Consider the following 14,820-nt stretch of genomic DNA (forward strand, 5'->3'; position numbering starts at 1 on the left):
AGGCCATCACTGGAAAGAGAGGCCCATTGGTCGTGCAAACTTTATATGCCTCAGTACAGGGGAACAATAGGGTCAAGAAGTGGGAGTGGGTGGGTGGGGGAGCGTGTGGGGGAGTTTTGGGATAGCATTGGAAATATAAATGAAATAAATACCAAATAAATAAATAAATAAATAAATAAATAAATAAGCAGAATAGTTCTACATCAGGAGTGCCAGAGTGTTCTTACGGTTCCTGTTGGGGTCTAGAAGGGCAACTGCTAAGTAAGCATGGTGCTAAATTCCTAGTTCCCAAAGTAATGAAGCAAAACACAGGATATTTCCCTATGTCTTAATAAGAATAGAAATATAGATGTCGTTTTCTGTAAGACTGCACTAAAAATTAGCCTTAGAAGTTTCTTCAATACTTCTAATTATGGTAATCAGCTTAATGATTATAAATGTGCTACCTAATGTGTCTATTTATGTAATATATGCAAAATAATCCAGTTTTTACTTATTTCTAGCAAAACCAAGGCAAATGCCCAGCCCAGAACTGTTCAGTGGAAGCCCCTACCTGGATGCCTGTCCACCACTGTACTGTAAGTTACTTCAAGACTGATTACAATAAAAGAGAGATGTTGTTTTATTCTAGAATAACCTTCTGGAATGAGCTAGAATATGGTTTAAAACTTTAGAGTAGGGAAAACATTTTGATAAGAAAAAAAATGCCTTTTCAGACAGCAGTATATTATAAAGTCACCACGATTAGGGAATCTATTTTGAGTCAGGAAACTTGCAAAGTACCTCTCTAAATGAGTTATTGATGAGTTAGGTTTGCATGGTCATTAAAATGAATATGTTTGCACATGTGTTTTTCCAAATAGTTGCATATCCAGCACTATTTGATCTTGAGATGCATTGGAGAAGAGGCTTTTATTTTATCATTGTTTTGTTGACTGCTTAATCGTGATGAGTAAATGGACTTGCAAATTCCAAGTCTTCCTGGAGTAATAATAGACTCTGCATTTGTGTGGACTCTACTATCTGAGAATTATTCAAGTGCCTGTGAACTAAGCAGGTACTATGCTATTATCCTTGGGTTGCAGATAGAAGACTTAACCACACAGGGAGCAAGAATAGCACATCAATTGCAGAGCTGGCAAGAGATGCCAGATACCCTAACTCTCTTTTCCTGTGCTTACTCTATTACATTGTGCAGTGAAGTAAATGAAAGAAAGAGACTGATTTGTATGATAGTCTCTTACCCATGCCTTGCCTGATAGAGATGACAGTGGCACCTCTGGGAATTATCTTTGCTATAGCTAACACTTTGCCGGGCATGAAATAATGTGTGTGACATGGACAAGAAATCAGAAAGCCACTTTGCAGCATTGCTCTCATTTAACCCTCTCTATAGGAGATCTAGAAGTGATGTACGGAGTCAACTAAATACTTGCATCTATTGTTGAAAAACAAGCTGTGCAAAGGGGCCTCTTGACTGCCATGACGGGCCTTTTGTGGTGTTGGAAAGTACAATTGGGGGAGGTTAATTTTCCTTGAGATCATGTAAAGGACTCTTCCTTCCTTGCCTTTGTTAGTATCAGGGAAGAAGGGAAGATGGGATCACCTTTAGTCAAGGAGATGATAAAGCTAAATTTTGGAGGGATTCCTGCTGTGCAGAAGCAGTCTAGACTTGCCAGAGGCTGAAAAAATAAAAATGTCGCATTTTTGCAAGCAGATGGCCAGAGGGGAGTGTGTGCATAGGGACTCTGCTGCTGCCAGGGAGAAGATGAGTTTTAATAGTTTTAGTTCTTCATCAGTCACTCCTTTTATTGTGTCCTCAATGACATTATCTTACAGGTACTGATTCATATGTCTGTTTATTCAAGGAGACTACATGCTTTTCAGGCTCCTAATGTACAAATTCCTAAGTAAGTCCATTTTTACAGAAGGGCCCTGATCTGAATCTTTAGTATGCTGTTAGCTGGTATCTTTAGTAAGTGTGTATTTGAATGTGAGCTTTGGTAAGCTTTTTTTTTTCACTCAAATATTTCTTTACAAAGAGGAATAGTCCTGCTATCTGGCCATTTGGGGTTGAGTTTTCATTCTGGAATCAAAATAACTTACAGATGACTTCTCTACTGCGTTACTGGTGTTTTACACTTGGACTGTTATTGAAATCAGAAGTATTTGACATCAGATGGGACTTTTTGTCTATTTCCTCCCACAGAGTTCATCACACAAAATATGTGCTTTGAGAAATTTACCTTTGGACTAGAAAAAAATAGTAATTAGTATGCAAATTTATGATGATATAATCATGAACTAAGTTGTTTCCACTTTCTTATACTCTTTAATAAAGTAGTGTCCCTGCTCTATCAGATACACCCGTGTGTAACACCGATAAGATTTTTTTTATCTGTAATCCAAAGTAAGGGAACCCTGGCAACATATTGTTAGAATATGGTCTTTGGGGCTACTGAAAATAGTTTTTCTTCTTCATTCATGCTCTTAGGAGCCAGAGAATTCCAGATTAGGTCTTCCTAATGTAGGAACTTAAGGAATAAATAGATGACTACATTTTAAGATGCTTTCTGTAGATCATGAGCCAGTCTTGTTGACACTAAAATCTAGTTCCTATCTGTGTCCACAAAGAAGCCTTAGAAACTAAATGTGGCTTCTGCTTTGGGATTGAGAGATGCTGGCTTGATGAATTTTCCCTATCATTATTTACAAGTAATCATATTCCCTAGTGAGGAAGGTACCACCGGAAGACCAATGCAGTACATAATGATTTGTTTCTCTGCAGGTAACTCCCCCAACCACAGAGGTAGCCTTTCAACGAGCACTATTGGAGTGTTTGAGCCTGCTCTACCCATTTCCCTGGCATATACTAAAACCAGCAGAGATAGATGGATTTTTGTTTTTGAGAATCTATTATTTATCCTAAGGATACTAATACCAGCAGTTACTAATACCAATGGAGATAGATGGATTCTTGCTTCTGAGAATCTATTATTTGTCTTAAGGATAGACAGGAGTGTATTGCTATTGACTCACATGAATGAACATTTCAGGAAGTATTTTGTGATCCTCTTGGAACTGGCCATTCTAAGTTCTTACATCTTCAGAAATCTGACTGTGAAAAGGTTCTAATGATTAATAGACAGCCCTAAGTTTCTGTTCAAATCTTTCCCCTCAAATTATTGGCTGTATATATTTATTAGGGGTTTGACTGTTTTTATATTTACTTCCAAAAGAAAAATGTCATCAGCAATACTTATTAGTCTCCAATCCCATTCACCAAAGTTCGTGCTTTAAGTCTCAGACAGACATTTCCAAAAGCTAAGATTTAAAATTTTATAAGTCTATTAATTTCAGTGATCTAATTCTTTGCAAAAGTTAGATGTATAAAAAAATCACCAAAGATGAACTTGATAATGATATGTTTTATGATAGTCAAAAATATGAATCTAACTATGTCATAAGCTCACACAGTTATATAACAAAATCTGCAAGTAGGTAAAACAGTTTTGGCATTAATTTTCATTTTGTTATCTCTGAGGAAAAAGTGAAATTCATAACTTCATGTTTTTAAGAAGATGTCTTAACTGTCTCAAACCCTCTGAGACTGAACCAAGTTATAAATAAATTAATACATTCTTACATAATAAATGAATAGACTCTATTATCTTTATACATTTCTTTGGGTGCAGTTGATTCTCTATTATATTCATTATCTGTTGTACTTGTGATTTTTTGGGTTCTATTCTGCAGTGATTGTAATTGAATTTTATTTATTTTTTATTAGCTATTTTCTTTATTTGCTTTTCAAATGTTATCCCCTTTCGTAATTTCCCCTTACTTTATGTGGAATTGTGTGAATCTACATATGTGTATATGCAATAGTTTCACTTATACTACTAGAATAACTACAATGTTTGCTAGTGAGGAGCATGGTGATTTATCTCTCATGTGTGAGTACATATATGGTTAGAGTGGGCACTAGAGCTAAACTCTTTCTTACCCCACAGTTTAACTGGTGGAATACCCTGTTACTTTGTATGGTCATGAGTAAGATATCAGTGGTTATGACTCTCTGTTACTTTTAAGCAGTTGAGAAAATGTCCATGCATTCTGGGGCCTAGGTGAAGACAGGTGAACAGTTCATCAAAAGATGAACTTGGCTAGAGAGTAGCTCTTAGCACGTGACATTCAAGAACATTGAACTTAACCAATTTCAAGGAAGTTGGGTGGCATTTTAAGGCATTTTTATAGACTGCATGTTATGGCTATAGCCTGTACATGTACTTCAATTTATTGAGGACTACCCTCAGTCAAACTTTGGTTATTTGACTTTACCTAGACATTACATGGCTGTAATATGTGATTGGACTAACCAAGAGCAAGTAATCAAGAATAACTAAGAGTAAGAGGTACTCAGTAGTAACCTGACTACAAAAATTACATCTACACATTTCTGTCATTTACTGGAACTTGAAAAGTAATGTTAAGAGAAGAATTTTTAAAAGATAGATTGAAAATAAGTTCTCTGCTACTAGGGAGTTTATCAAAGATACTGCCATGTCTATATATTGTTATATATTATTCATGTTTATTGCAGTAAGTCTGTTACATAATTTTTAAAATTCATGTAAGTATTTGAAAATTAGAATATTATGCTCCCAGTATATGAAATTTTGGTTATTCTCTTATTTAGCACATGTTATGAGGTATAAAAGATCCTTGGATTTCTCAATAGATGACAGAAAACAATACATGCCAATAATACATATATTTGGTACCTCATTGTATAACAACAAAAGCTATAAATTTTTCTTGTCCACTGTTTTCTTTTTATTTCCAGTGCAATTGATGCCACTTAACTTTGCATAAAGCTCACATACCCAGCCCAAGGCTCTCAGAAACACATAGCCATCAGGAAATCACATTGTGTCTGCTCTCTGGGAGTTTTCAGAGTTCCCATGAGGACAGAACCACTGGCTAACTCTTCTGCTGGGAAATTAGACTCATAATGGCTTTGATGAATATTGCCTTTCCAACAACTGGGCACAATTTTTATTTTTTAGGGCACAGTTTTGATACTATAAACAGTCTCTTTATGGAGTGAAAAGTTAGGCCATTATCAGATGATCATAGTTTTAGGAAAATTACAGAAAATTGCAGTATAGAGGACCTTAAATTGGTGAGCACTGCGTGTATCTGGCCATATGGGCATCAGTCATGGGTTTGGAAGAGACTCTGAAAGAGAATTATCTCAGGAAAAAGTCCAATACACTTTAATAAATGGGAGCTCTGTGGATAGCTCTGGTGTCAATTTTGCTGTACTCATGGGCTGGACATCAAGAAACTATGTTGAAGATAGGATAGATGAATAGGTAGTCTATTTTCTTTCTTTACCAGTCATTTCACTTTAGATTTATATTAGTTTTCTCTCTGGGTTTAAAAGACTTCTGAGACCTGAAGTACTCACATAAAATGTTTCTGTTACACTGAGCTTTGAAACATACCCAGAAAAGACGCTCAGTGGCATTCATGGAGAGGGGCATCGGTCCAGGTAGATGATACAAAGACATTCTCAGCTAACACATATAAAAACTAGCAAGGAGAATAGGAGGCATAAAAGCTTATAGGGAAGTAAGCAAATCCAGAGGTGTCAGGATCTGAAGCTAAGAGGCAGGGTGGTCACCAATCATGAGGAAATCAAAGGCAGGCTCACCGTAAAACTAAGCTCAACAAAGTTGAAGCTCCATGTTCTGAGCTTTCTTTCTTCTGTATGCTTACTAAATATTTTAATTCTAATTATTTTTTACACAATTTGACTTATATTTGGACCTCACAATCACCTGTCTTTTCAAAATGTTTCCTTTGGCCATCCTATATATACTTGATAAAATTCAAAAGAATGTGACTGTTAAAAAAATATTTTCTGTGTGTTTTCATGAGTAACTTCTGAGTTTATCTGAGCCTACAGTATAGCTGTTACAGTGTTTAGGACATTTTATGTTCTTCTTATTTATTCATATTCTTTACTTTCTTCAAATTACTGTAGAGCATATAGTTTATCCATGTAAAAAGCAAAATTAAGTGATATTCTTTTGTTCATTCATAGAATTGTACAAGTTTCACCTTAATGAATTTTAGAATATGTTCATGACCCTCAGAGAAACTCTACCCCCCTTAGTAGTTACTCTGTGGCCAATGTCTCTCTTCTCCCAGAAGTAAGGATCTATTTTCCCCCTCCCAGAATTGCGTATTCAAGGCCATTCCTAAAGATAGACTTGTGTAATATGCAGCCTTTTGCAATTGCTTGCTTTAACTTTCATATATTCTCAAGGTCCTTATATCATTACAAGTATCTATCTTTTATTACTTGATTGGTGGATAGTTGTCTGTTAGCTGCTGTGTAACTATTCGGTTATAATACTTCTTTTAATCCATTTATAGTCAACAGACACAAGAAATGCTTGCATCTTTGAACATCATGAGTAATGGCATGAATATTCTTTTGTGAGTTTTTATGTGGTTATGTGCTTTCTGTTTTATTGGGTATTTGCAAAATTATATTTTGGGTCATATGGCGACTTTATGTATAGTATTATAAAGAATGTTCAAGCTGCTTTTAAAAGCAGTTATATAATTTTATATTCTCAGGAACAATATATGAGTGTTTTGTTTTCTATACATTCTTATCAATTCTTGTTATTTCTTACCATTTTATTGAAGACATAATAATCTGAAAAGATTTTTGCATGCCAGGCATGGTGGCACACGCCTTTAATCCCAGCACTTGGGAGGCAGAGACAGGTGAATTTCTGAGTTTGAGGCCAGCTTGTTCTACAGAGTGAATTCCAGGACAGCCAGGGCTACACAGAGAAACCCTGTCTCAAAAAAAATAATAATAATAAGATTTTTTTGCTTTAGAGTTGGTTTGAATTTACCTAAAATTAAGAATGTTGAATATCTTTTAATCTACTTAAAAACCATTTTTATTGTAGTTGTAAAAACATCTATATAAAATTCTTTCTCCATATCTAATTATTTTATGTTATTGAAATATGAAACTCCTCCTATGTCCTGCCCAACATCTAACAGGTTTATAATTGTAATATTTTCTGTTCAAGTATCCTCATTCTTTAACCATGTATTGGCACTGTTATCTGGACTATGACTTTTAAAAAATTTAACAAATCCTAACATAACCTCCTGAAAACACCATTTTAATGAACCTATGTGTAACTCAAGGTCACAGAGACTATCTCTGATATTTTCTTCTCAGCATTTTACAGCTTTAGCTCTCACATTGTTCCCTCCGATCAATTTGGAGCTCATTTTTGCATGTGGTATGTGCAGATATTTAAGTTCATAGTTTTTCTTGTTGAAAAAAAGTCTATTCATTCCTCACTGGATTAACTTGGGGACTCTTTTTTTGAAAAAGATGTTAAGTATGAATATCTTTGTGGATTTCATTCTTTCCTACTGAGTTGATGTCTCTCCTTCTACTTGGTATAAGCTAACAATCATTGAGAAGCCACCACTGTAGTGTTGATGTCAACATCATAAAAATTTTAATGCTCACAAGTTATTTGTTTGCTCCAAGCCATGAAAGTATAATGAGAGAAAGGTGATTTCAATATAATCTATTTAACTCAAAAACTCTTATCTTTTCTATAACACTGGGTTTTTTAGTGATGGGTGTGTTTACTGCGTTTTCTGCTTAGTTTTTTAAGGCACATGTATTGGATCATTATGATTCATTAATACCTTATTTCAACCATATTTATGCACATCTTTAATAGTCACAGCCATTATTTACCTAGCTAATTGTGTGATACATATTAATAAAGAAAATGCACAAAAATTCATAGGAGGCCATCAATAAAACTTGTTGCATTAGCATGTATAAAAAAAGCTAGAAGTGAGAAAGGAATAAGATACTAAAATCAAGTTCAAGCTCTTCAACTCTTCAGTAGTATGGATTGGTATGTTACTTCCTTATACCTAATATTCACAAATATTGATCACAAGTCAACACAGGCAAAGCTAAAATTATACATAAAACTCTCCAAGTTAAAATTACACATAAAACTCTCCAAGTAGACATCATAATTACTGTTGTGTTTTCTAAGTGCAGTCAGTGGTCCCATTATTCAGGTTTAAGAAAAAACTGCTATCTAACTGTACATTCCATTTGCAGGAAGCATAAAGCTTATAAACTCTTCAGTTAATTATGACAAACTGGAAGTATGGTTCAAACATAGATAAACTCCAAGGGAGGTTCTCAATCCATTCTGCAGAGCTCAATTGAATTTATGCTTTTAGCCAGCAGTGGTCTTGGAGGACAGACAGATGGTATTAGAACAGGGACCCTGATGGTGCATGCAATGTTAGCTTTGGTTGATACCATCACTTACTATCAGCAGCATGCAACGTTCTGTTATCTGTTATTCTATTATGTGTTGGCATTACAGAGGATTTGAAATGAAGCTTAATAATTACTCAACCAAAACCTTTACCCACTACTAAAGGAGAGCGGGTTGATATAAAGGAATGAGATGTGGACTCAAACAAAAAGATTGTTGACATCTTTTACTAGCTTTATGACTCTTTATCAAGTTAGCATAGCAATTAACACATACTTCAATTTCAGAATTTTATTTCAAAATTGGAGATAACATATGAATGAATCTTAGTTTTTGGTAAATACACACTACAGGTTAATTTTGAAAGTTGGGTTATTATTACCAGCAATGAAGATATCTCAATGTGGCTATAGTTTAAGTTCTACTGGTTCTCAAAGAGACCTGAGTAATGAAATATGGCAAATTGGTCTACTTTCAATTCATCCCAAAGCCTCTAGAGTACAATTGAGAATACAAAGTTTGGAAATGTAAAAGGGTTAACCTGCAAACAGGATAAAGGTGTTTTTTTTTTCCCCTGATAGTCATTTTTTATAACTTCTATAATACCGAAAGCCTTTTCTGAATTAAGAACTAGTGTTATATTTGTGTTGTCAACTTAAGTTCCAGAGAGCTATCTTGGAAGAAATAATTCCACTCTCCCTTGTTGAAAGAGCCTCCCGACCCATGTTTGGTTTGGATTTGGAGTACACAGCATACATATAAGATGATGCAGATTCACTATCCTGAATGTAAAGCTCATCTCTCTTAAGAACACTCCGTGTATCACTTTCTTACTGTTATCTGCTTTCTTGTTTGCTGGTGTTAGATCTCCAGGGCAAATCCACAGACACATGGAGAGCTTTCAATTTGCATATTGATGACTATTCACAGACCAGCTAGAGACATGAATGACAAATCTTCCAAAGAGTAAGCCCACTCAAAGCCGAAATTGTACAAGCATAGGGCCTGGGAAAGGGTACATACTGATCACATACTTTTATAAAGAATATATCTTTGTGATATTGTTGCACCTAACTTATAAATTTAAAAAGGGTTAAAGCCAGGTAATGTTAAACAACTCAACTGGACAAAATTAACATGGGAGCTCCTTATATGCCTTCCTTGGGCCTGCTTTCTCTTCTCTCTGTGCTGTCCTTTGAATTGTGTGCCAACGTGACTCATTAGATTTAGCCTCAGTCATTCCTGATAAGTGAAACTATTCCAGGAAGCCAGGTCTAGCAACAGGCAGCTTCCTACTCCCAGTACAGAGTGGGAGTTAATGCCAAACTTCTTGACGCTGTCTCCAACTACCTTTAGCCTCAGTGGAATTGTACTAAATATTTGGACAAAATCTGGCCCACAGTAAACTTGTAATGATGCTTGGCATTACAATGGAACTTTAATTGCTGCAGTTCTTCCAGGAGGTCCTAACTGGCAGCATGTAATGTGATCCCATGTTTGCTGTGTAATAAAAGCCCCCACCCCAGGCTAAGTACAACACATTCATTTAATCAAAAACTCAAATTATATGGAAATATTCATGTCTCAAAACGGTTACTACTCCACTATGTCCATAAAGAAAACTATATATAAATATTTGAAAACCCTTACTTGCTGATCCGTGTATATTCAAACACCTCTGAACAAACACCTAAGTAAGAAGTTACTGCTATTTGTATCTGGATTGGATGAACCTCTCAACGTATGGGAAGTAAATGTGCTAATTTATTTTGATAGTTATTTTAAATTGCATTTTGGTGAAGCAAATATTTTGCATAATCTAATATCCATGCCTTAATTAAATATATACTATAAAAACACTTTCTTAAAAGACGTTCAGAGAAGCAGTTTGCCTCTGCAATGAATTTGGTCACACACCATTGTTCTTTAGGTAGTGTCAGCATTTTCATTAAAAGCTGTACTCTATTTATAGCCTGGAAGGAAAAATGCATTCCGGGCTAAAACTTCATGTACAAAATGTTTTTCCAAAAGCGGTTTTGTAAGGTACACATAGATGGAAGTTTTATAACTGTCTGAAATCTCAAGGTTTAGAAGGAAACCCATGAGAAGCTGACAGAGAATTTCATTTATTCCTGCCTCATATGTATCAGGATAGCACACAGCATCTGGGATGAGAGCTGGGCTATGAAGAGAATATAGTTCTCTGTCACGAAGCCAGAAAGTCAGGATTCTTGGATTTCACTTCTGGTTGGTCTATTTGATATAGATCAGAAGCAGCATGGATTCTGTGGTCACTTAGAATGAGGCTACGATTCCGTCTCTGCTGCTTACACAGTTTGGGGAATTTCTTAAGCCTGTAGGGTGAGCAGGATACACTCACTGACAAGTTGGATGTCATTGGACTGTGCTTATTTCTTTTTTAAATTCTATTCATGGCTGTTTGAAACTGCATATTCCGTTTTCCTCTGTTAGTGGGAATCCTTATTCTGAAAATTTATTTTAAATGAATGGTTTTTCTAAATGTATTTTGCCAAAATGAAGTTTTCAGAGAAATGATACAGTTAATTCCATTCCACCTTTAAAGAAGGCAAAGTATGGTAGATAATATATGAACAGCTCACATGATTTTAGAGTTGTCTAAAAGTCATCAATTTTGTCCCTGCAGTTTCCAGTCTAGGGACATTTATTACCTTACTCTGTTGACGAAATGAGCCGAAATTGCCATAGTTGACTTGAATAGATATTTGGTAGTCACATGGATAAGATGAGCCCCTTATAAAGATATATGGAATTTTGTAGGATACAGCAAAGCATTCTCTTTACAGCTACCTAGCTAAAGAAGAACCATCGGAAGGACTGGGAGTTTGCCGTTTTTTGTTTTCAGAATTGCTGTATCCTAGAGCTAGTTCATCATAACAACATACATTATTTAGTTTGTACAAACCTAGCTTATAATTTCTGGCTATCTCATTTCATTCATAAAACAATCTCTTCTCCTTTTATCCTTAATTAATTTGGTGTATGTCTGCAATATACTTACTATGCCCAGATACTGTAAATTCAAGTGGAAGAAAACAGGCATTGTTCCTTTCTTCATGGGGGAAGCAGAAATAGAACAAGTAAGTGTACGTGTAAAGATAAATCAGTAACTGGGGTAATTGCTATTCAATTCAAATATGTTTGAAAAGAAAATGATGTATAGAAAGACATCTAAACAGAATGCTAATTAAACATATATTTAAAAAGTAAATCAACTGGGTGGGGAGAGAGGTGAGAGATGGGGTGGGGGCAGAGAATGGAGAGAGCTATTTTGGCAGAATGAATAGTATATACTTACACGTGTTACAGAAGGTTGCATTTCTGAAAAACCAGAAGACCACCATGGGAGTAAAAAAAATAAGATTAATGGGGAGTGGGAAGGATAGGCAGTGGTAGAAGACACAAGCCAAAGCATGTTCAGAACTTCACTGAAGTGTTACAGTTTGTAAACTGAGCAGGGAGGAGTGGGTGAGTATATGTTGGAGTTCTGAAGTTATTGTTCTGACAGCTATATAAAGAACAGGTGGGAAATGAAAACATAGGTGGTAGATGGTCTCATTTAAAAACATAAAAGAATCTTTTTGCAAAGATTTTTGCAGAAATCCGGACAAAAATAGCTGTGGTGTGAATTATCTTGGTGGTGGAAAAACGAGAGAGATGAACAAATGTGTGGTGTTTGTGGACAGATATTCCAAAACACGGGATGATTGCACAAGTAAGTAAAAGGAGGAAGTGTGCTGTCAGATGAATTCTGCGCTTTGATGCAGGTTCCTTTTAAAAATAGTAGAGGGGGGAGTACGGAATCTATTGAAACGTCTCTAGACAAAAAGTTGAAGAAGACAAGAAAGCTAGTAAGTAAAGCACAAATTCACAGTAGATGATTTAGCAAAGGGGTCACGGGACAGCGGTTTCAATAAGGTGGTAGTGCTGAAGAGTAAGTAAACATGACCATTATATATATTTTGCACTAATAAAAGCTTACTCTCTGTGGGAAACCATTGATGTGCAGTATGGAAAACAAGAGGTTACATATATAATAGATGTGTTTAATTAATAACAAAAGTCTCCTTAGAAGATGGAATAGATGAGAGCTAAGGACTGTGTCCTGGTTGGTGTCTGATATGTAAGTGCAGATGGGTACGGAGAGGTACTTGAATATAGAAGTAAGTTCGAATGTGCCAGTGGGAAATGTTGAGTGGGATGTCTTCTATTTACTATGTGAAATTGCAGTGAGTGGGCCTGACTGCTGAGAGCGAGAAGTGGGGAGAGGAAGGGACCAGATGGTAGAAGCATTAGTATGATGCATAGCAGGATTAAATGTCTAGAGGAGATGAATGCAGCTTCCTAGGATGAGCTTAAAATGAAAGAAAGGGTTTCTCTCCGACCTGTGGATAGTGCTGTCAGAACAAATCACTGCAAGGTGGTGTCTCTCTGCTTTGAGTTGGCTGTTGTACAGCTCTCATGTACCATCTCACCATACCACAGGCTTTCCTCATTTGGCAGGGCACTCTCGCTGTTAAATGTGCCTGTCTAGTTTCTTGTAAGCACAAAGGGCACCTCCAGGACAGAGAATATTTTTAACATCTAATGTAGTGTCACATTTGTAATAAAGATTACCAAGAATTACTGAACTGCTAAAAATAAAATCAGGTCAGACAATTACATAATTCATTGTGCATAGAAATGAACAAAACAACAATAACAGTTCACCAAATTCCATGAGACTCAGAGCTATGAATGGCCCGAAGCTCTGCTCATAACAGTTGGGGCATAATTCATAAAAACAAACAAACATATAAACAAACCACAAAAAGATGAAGGACTCTCATCATTTTCATGATGGGTGAGTATTCTTGATCATTCCTTTTAAAACAAAAACTTCCTATATTTGCTTATTGCTTGTTGGTCTGATTTTACTGAAGCATGCAGAGACTAATATAAACTTATGTTTAGTTTTTGATCAAATTACCTTTTAACTGTGGTTAATGAACAAAATTAAAGTATCTTATTAGATACATGTCACATAGGGGACAAAATTTATTTTTGGGAATGCAGGACAAAAGCATTCACCCTTTTACAATTTGGGTTTATACAATGAAATACAGGTATGGCAAACATTTATTTTTCTGATTAAACAGTGACCACCTTTGTTCTTTGAGAATTGCTATGTGCTACTTGTTGGGATTGTTTTTATTTCCAGATCCTCCTTAGAGCCTTACAGGATGAATCATAACCATATAGCAGAATATTCTACTGTTATGCACTTTCTTTGTACCCTGATTTCTTGTGAGAAGTGGCCGAACCTTCTTAACTTTCTTTTCTGAAAGGTCAGCATAGGCCATCACCTGTGCATGGTGCTTGGGAGACATCCTTAAAAGTGAAAACTGTGAAGTTCAGAAGACAGTCAAAGTCAATGGGATCTTCTGAGTCTTCACTGTGATGCATGTCCTTCCATTCTCAGCTCTTGGTCTCACTGTTGACCAAGTGAACTGGAGCTGAGTATTTCTCTGAATGTCTCCCTGTCCTACAGCTTTCTCACATGATTCATTATTTCCATGTAACGGAAATGGTGTAAAATTAACTGATCTCCATTTTTATTTCCTATCTGTGCTACAATCAAGTATATATATAATATGTGTGTGTATGTATGTATATATATATATGTATATATATATATATATATTTTTTATTTTTTCTAGACAGGGTTTCTCTGTATAGCCCTGGTTGTCCTGGAACTCACTCCGTAGACCAGGCTGGCCTCGAACTCAGAAATCTGCCTGCCTCTACCTCCCAAATGCTGGGATTAAAAGCATGTACCACCACTGCCTGGCAAACAAGAACATTTTAACTGAATCCTCTTATTCATACTTCTCATATGTCAGTGCGTGAGCAAAACAGTCTGAAAACCACAACTCTCACCATCCGACTTTCCCTCTTACCTAAAACCTTTTAATGGCTTTCCATTTCAATCACACGAATTTCATATTGTTGTCAACCACTGGCTTCCTCTGATTCCTGGGGTAACAGCCTTTCCCTGCGTGCTAACTCAGTATTTCAGTTCTCCAAATTTCAAGAATTCCTGCCTAGGGGCATTTGCTGCTACTCCATCATGTGTCCAGAACATTTTTCTTCACACACTGAGGAATGTCTTCTGAGTGTTTATGCATCTTAAGGCAAATGTTACCTGTTAGAGATACCTTCTTCCCATAGATATCCCCTGGGATATCTATTTCTCCTTCCTTCCTTACAACAAATTCCCTATTATCTTCCTTTAAAATTTCCCATCACAATCATTCTGCTATATTCACTACAGGTTTGTGTTTTTTTAACCTATTATAGTGTCTGAGGCATACACTTTGCTAAGAATTTGTTTAATGATAGATACTTCAGTAATAAATGAAAATAAAGAAATTAGTGA

General features: G+C 35.9%; 1 protein-coding gene across 9 annotated transcripts in view; it reads left to right on the plus strand.

Annotated features, from left to right (window-relative positions):
• The window catches only part of Dlg2 (discs large MAGUK scaffold protein 2), a 1,973,059-nt gene that overhangs the window by 438,769 nt on the left and 1,519,470 nt on the right, over positions 1-14,820 (plus strand). For all 9 annotated transcript variants that reach the window (XM_006507776.4, XM_006507769.4, XM_006507767.4 and 6 more), the window contains one exon: positions 504-578. In XM_006507776.4, coding sequence (XP_006507839.1) covers positions 504-578 — 75 coding nt within the window. The remainder of the gene's footprint in view (positions 1-503; positions 579-14,820) is intronic.

The sequence above is a fragment of the Mus musculus genome, chromosome 7 (genome assembly GCF_000001635.26).
Source record: "Mus musculus strain C57BL/6J chromosome 7, GRCm38.p6 C57BL/6J".
In the NCBI taxonomy this organism is placed as follows: Eukaryota; Metazoa; Chordata; class Mammalia; order Rodentia; family Muridae; genus Mus; species Mus musculus.